This window comes from Apus apus, chromosome 1 (genome assembly GCF_020740795.1).
Source record: "Apus apus isolate bApuApu2 chromosome 1, bApuApu2.pri.cur, whole genome shotgun sequence".
NCBI lineage: Eukaryota > Metazoa > Chordata > Aves > Apodiformes > Apodidae > Apus > Apus apus.
This window is the reverse complement of record NC_067282.1, coordinates 122,965,743-122,971,742: the sequence shown is the minus strand read 5'-3', so window position 1 is coordinate 122,971,742 and position 6,000 is coordinate 122,965,743. Positions and strand designations below refer to the sequence as shown.

Sequence of the window (6,000 nt, the reverse complement as noted above, 5' to 3'; positions counted from 1 at the left end):
CCCTCCCTGACCACCAAGGACTTGACTTAACCTGGCTGAAGCAACGCTGCAGGTGCAGAACTAAACTCCACCTCCGCTCACAAGCAGGACTGACGACTTCAGCAAAACCAGCCTAGTCATGGGATGGCTCCACCACAGAAGATCACAGACCCTCTCAGGTCACACTCTACAGCAGACGCAGTGCACGGGCTCGTTGCCACTGAATCATTCCTCACAAACAAGCAGCAGCTTTTCTCCAGGAGTTCCAAGCCATGAGTTGAATTACTAAAGCCAGACTGGGAAGTCACTTTGCAATACGGATGGTCATTTATTTATTGCTTTATCATGACACATAAAATGCTATGGCTGCAATATCAAAATACGGTGTCACTTATAAAATACCAGTATTATTAATGTGGTGGTGAGATACTGTTAACATTTACAGAGGTGTGTAAATAATTCGATAGTCTTGCCTAGTGATTTGCTCCAGTGACAAAACACCCTGGCAAGCAGATGATGGATGGAATAGTGTCTATTTATTACCATGGTTTTTCCTCCTTGATTACTGAATGGCCTATAATGATAATTGTTGCTGAATCTAATCCTTTTGAATATGGTAGCTAGGTCCTTTGCTTTTACAGTATGTGTCAGAATAAAAGAGAAGCATCTGAAAAATAGAGACAGCATTTCCTTACAAAATGAGATGAAAAAATAAAACAATATACATTGAACTTTCAAGTGTTTCTTTTTATATTTAAAGCTCTTATTTCAATATATAGTATTTAAACATTCTTAAATAATCATTCTGTACCTTTGATTTTCTGTTTCATCTTTGGAAACAAATAGAGTATTCTCACTACAAATGTGTGCAAATAGAAAATATATAAATATATTTAAGGCCCTCGTCATAAAAAGGTGGTCTCGCAATTGTCAGTTTTACAATGATCAGCTGGGGTCCCTTTCGTTTTGTCCTGCAAGTTGTTTGAGCTCTGTTCTTTCAAGCCTTTGAAGTCCACATGCAAAGGGGAGCCAAGCACACACACGCTGTCCTGCGTTTCGTTCTGTAAACTGCTCGATGACACCTGTAACACGGTCCCGATGCGACTGAACAGCGGAGTTGACGTGATCCACTTCAACAAACTGAAGTCTGCTTGGTCGACTGCTGAGCTCCACGGGAATGTTATGCCTACAGGCAACGACTCCATCTCTGAAGTGCCACGTCTAACTTCATGAAATCCCATGGACCTTTCCATGCTACTTGCTGATGCGGGGAGTTTGTTCTCCCCGAGCAACACTGCGCCCTGGGGAGAGGCAGCCACAGTCTGACCTGTGGTATGTTCTGCCTTTGCGTGCTGCTGGAAAAGCGACTCATTTGTTTGAGGAGAAGTTGGCAGGGGTGTGCTTTGGTTATAAGCCTTGAAACAACCACTAGCATTTGAGCCAAGGCTGGGTGAGAAGGTATCTGCAAAGGGTTGTGTCTGATGTGCTGTTTCCTTTACATTCAACTTGGTCAGAAGCTGGGTGTGCATCTCTGGGGATAGTTTACTCAACTGGCGTCCAAGCTGAAGCTCAGTTGGGAATAGTGTTCCCTGGAGGGTTCGGTACAGGAATCTGCAAGAGGAGAATATGCAGGTGAAAAGAACTGAAAGAAGGAAGCACCCAAGATATCATTAAGAGGAAACAGCCAAGACAAAAAGTACAAGACAGAAGAAGAAGAGAGTTTCACGTGCCTTTCTTGCGTTCGACACAAGCAAGCTTGCAGATGAAAAGCTCTAAATGCTATGCTAATAATTTAATTTATAACAAGCAGTGTAATCAGACTGCAGCTTTAGCCAGTGATTCACCTTGTGATTACACATGATGGGGAATAAAAGGCAATGGGAATCTGTCTGCAAGGCAGGCCTCCTACATCCGTAACTAGGCAAGTAAGTCCACAACACACTATCAGAATTTCTGTCCTATGCATGTTACGGAAGAATGGGTTGAATCTGGAAGCATCACAGAAAACCTCAGAGGGTAGCAAATCTCTCCATGGCCAGAAGTTCAACCAACAGTCTACAATTATCCCACTCCTGTGGTCTATGGCCAGGAGCTGTGGTTTGTTCCTGTAGTCAGGAGCTCAGAAAAGGTCAGACAACCTGATTTCAGACAATCAGCTGCTAAAAAAAACCTGACTTGGCTGGTTAGGCCAAAAGAAAGAGAGGGAGTGGAAAAGGAAATGTTTCTTGTGCTCCCAACCATGTGCATAAAGTGCTTTCATAGATGAGAAAAGATGTGAGAGAAGATACAATACCTGGGCAGCAATGCAATGACTGGTGATATAATGCAAGTGAAATAGAACATAGGGTCTCCCATCAGCCTTTCCATAGTCCAGTAGGGATTGGATGGAGGATGGCACACTGGGCAGGAAGCATTGTAAACCAGAGCCACAAAGAAAAATAAAAGGATACTGAAGATGCAAGATGACCAATGGAGGAAAGTCTAGAACAAAAAAAAACAACAACAGAAGAGTAATGATTCTTTCTACTCTGAGAAACTTGCTGTGATTCTGAATTAATAATTTCTGGAGCCAAATCCATGCACAGCAAAGTGTTTGCAGCCTTGTATTTTCTAAAATTCTTATTATAGACACAAAACCACAAAGCTGTTTGCAGATCAGTTTAAATCCTTTTTCATGTTTGCTTAAAATGCCTGCTAAAAATAGAATGTGATGAGGGGATGAAACAACCATCTTCTGCTTTTGAAGAATGGCACTATGAAAATGATTAAGTATATGACAGCAAGTTTCTATGTAGGCTGTGGGTACCTTACCCAAGTTTTGGTTTCTATAGCCAAATGCAGTATGATGGTGAAAAGAGCTATTGTGGTGATGGGGGTTCCCCAGGAGAAGATATCCACCTCCGAATCATAGTAACTCTGTAAAGAAAGAGACAGAATTTACCCCAAGTTGTATCACTAGTTCTTGTCAAAATGCTAGAAATAGGATGCCTTAAGCCAAACACTTACAAAATAGGGGATGAAGAAGCAAACCAGGCTTTGATATATAGCATCAATCATGTTCATCCAAAACATGTGTGGCTGGTACTCCTGCGGCACAAAAAAAAGTGAAGAGAATCAGAGCCCAGTGAAACTGCTGTTTGCTAGGGTTAAGTATTTTGAGGGGGTCATTCAAATGGGCACTTTTAAAGGCTGGTGCAAATAGCTTCACAACTTTGCCAGTCTTGAGGATGCTCTCGGGGATTAAGTATGAAGAGTCAACCTAGAAGTCGCTCTGTTCTGGGAACTCTTCTGCTTTCTCTTTTCTTCTTTCACCCCTGACAGAGAGTGTCATTTGAATCTGACATTCAGGCCAGCAAACATTTAAGAAGATGCCCAGCTTTATGCACTATAGTTAGACTGCTGATTTCAGGAAGAGTTCTCTGAGGTGTAAGCACCTTTAATGAATGATGTAAATGCGCTTTACATGGTGGACATGAAAGTACAGAGTATTTATTCACACGAGTATTTCTCACAAGCTAGAAAAAGCACACACAGTTAGAAAAGAAGATCCACAACAATGATCTTCAGCAAGCAGTGCAGCAATATATGCTATATTATAAATACCTAAATAAACATATTTACATGTGCACACATGTGTATCTGTGTGTCTGGGCTGAAAATTGCTTGCTACGAAACAATATGAAACTAAAATTTGGGTTTAAGGACATACACAATTCCAGAGGTATGGATGGTCATAGGAAAGAGCTGGGTATAAGGAAAAATAGTTCATAAATGACAAAATATGTATGTAATTAATTTTGGGATATAGGCTTTCATCTGCACCCACTGGGCTCATCACGGCTCTTTAGCTCTGTGGAGAATATAACTGCAGCTTCAAAATGCAAATTGACAGATCCTTAGAAACAATTCTGCTGTTATTTGGCCTACTGAAATAACATGCAGTTAAGCACTGGAACAGGTTGCTTAGAGGGACTGCAGAATCTCCACTCTTGGAGACATCCAAAACTGAACTAGATAAAGACCTGAGAAACCCTAATTGCTCAGAAGCTGTTCCAAGCAGGGGGCTGGAACAGAAGTTCTCCAGAGGTCCCTTCCATAGGCTTTGAATCGGTGATACCTTTTTGAAAGAGATTCTACCTGAAGCAGGATCACTGGCAAGTTTTAAAAATGCCTTATTATATAACCATTCTGAGAACATGCTCACTAGATTTCAAACAAACTTAGAATGGTCCCTGGGCTTCACTATGAAAATAATTGTACTGTGAACCTGGGAGACTTTGCTCCTCAGTTTGCCAGTTGAGGACAGGTGGACAGGACTTCTCAATGAGCTTAAGACATTACAATATTTCTATCACCTTAAAAAACGTGGAAAAAAAAGGAAGGTATTCATGTTACAGACCAGTGGAACAGAAGAAATGTAGAAAATTAAGAACAACAGCTGGGTGTAAAACAGCGAATTTGGACTAAAGCAACAGAAATAAGTGATGCTAAAATTATCCTTTCACCTTGCCAGGACAGTTTCAAGGAACGTCACTAAAGATGTAGGGTATCAAATGCAGGTGCACAGTTAGTGGCACGAGATACTGACTGTCTCCTCTCAGAGGGCACCACGTCAGATACTTTTTAAGAAAAGCTTTTGCTTTGGAAGCAATGTCTTCATATGGATAGTTCTGCCAAGCAGAAAGATTTTTCCCGCAGTTCGCTGTAACCGTAATTACCAGAAATAGTTTGGCTCAAATCCCTCCTGCAATTTCTTCTTTTTTCATTGTACAATTCAAGCAGATGGGGACAAGTTGTTTTCAACAGGCATTTCAGCTGGATATGTCATCTTGCTGGTTACTGCCTCCCTCAGAGTCTCTATCTAAGCCTATCAACCTCTGCTTACTCCTAAAGCCATCTTTCACTTCTGACCGTAAAGGGCTGGGGCCTCAAGTTTTGTGTAAGTAGTGTGAGGCTATTCTGTGAAAGTCTAGTCTGCAAGGTATAACCGGCTTTACTTTGGTGGTTAGTTGTGAGTCTGGACCATTAGGGAGGTGTTCAGCTTAGGAAGACTTAAAGCATCCAGCCTTCTCCCCATGACATATTTCAAAATACAGCTTTTTGTTTGTTTGAAATGTATTTTGGGTATTTAGATGCACTGACTCAGACGAGAAAGATCACTAAATATTATTAGTGACTTCCCAGACTGTTTTCATCAGTCAACCACCCTTTGAGAGCAGGGTTGTTTTTTGGTAGAAACTAAAGATGTCTAGGAAAAAAATTAGAAAAAGCAAGAAGTTTTTACCTCCATATTCTGGCCACTTTTATAAAGCTGAGGTACAGCAATTAACACTTCAGCTGGCACATCCTTATCCAGCACGCCAGTGATCAGTTGTGGAAGAGAAGAGAAGAATAAATTAAAGAAGATGAGATACCACTGATCAATCATTGATGAGCCAGAGAACCCGCAGTAGAACTGGTACCAGAAGAGAAGGGCCACAAACATCTGAAACAGAATGAGCAATGCTGTAAATATGACAGGATAAGAAGGGTCACCACCCATTGCATTCTGAAACCATTCTGATTTCAGTTCTGCAAGGAATTGTCTATGAACTTTTAATATGTGAGCAATCCTTCTAAGGACACCTAGTAACTTCCTGTTGCTGATGCCCAGACTGCTTTGCTAAGCTACAAACATCTCTCACACCTGTAAGTCTTTGTGTTGCTGGAATCTCAGATCCCACCTGTCAGGGATGACTTCACACAAAATTATCTTTCAGATCTAGTGAAACGCTGAGGTGCAAACTAATTAAAAAGCTCTTCCAACCATCACTGACCTCTAGGTATGTGAGTACTGATCTCATAGCACTTACATTACTATCCTAAGGGTAAGCATCTCCATAACAATATCCTCTGCTGGCTTGAGCTGTTTTGGGAGGCTCAGCTGCTCTGCAATAAGTAAATGTGGAGTTTTTTTGCAAGATCAACGTAAGATTAGCAGCAACAAGGAAAGTAAAACTGTAAGGTCCAATAATGTTAACT

At 41.2% G+C, this 6,000-nt stretch overlaps 1 protein-coding gene across 2 annotated transcripts in view; it reads right to left on the bottom strand.

The window, feature by feature from the left end:
• Positions 1–287: 287 nt before the first annotated feature.
• Positions 288–6,000, bottom strand: part of ATP10A (ATPase phospholipid transporting 10A (putative)) — a 116,782-nt gene continuing 111,069 nt past the window's right edge. The window contains exons 17-21 of one of the 2 annotated variants that reach the window (XM_051608599.1): positions 5,264–5,464; positions 2,986–3,066; positions 2,791–2,895; positions 2,273–2,460; positions 288–1,590 (exon numbers count right to left, since the gene is read on the bottom strand). In XM_051608599.1, coding sequence (XP_051464559.1) covers positions 885–1,590; positions 2,273–2,460; positions 2,791–2,895; positions 2,986–3,066; positions 5,264–5,464 — 1,281 coding nt within the window. In that variant the 3' untranslated portion in view covers positions 288–884. The remainder of the gene's footprint in view (positions 1,591–2,272; positions 2,461–2,790; positions 2,896–2,985; positions 3,067–5,263; positions 5,465–6,000) is intronic. The other variant, XM_051608600.1, reaches the window with a different exon arrangement.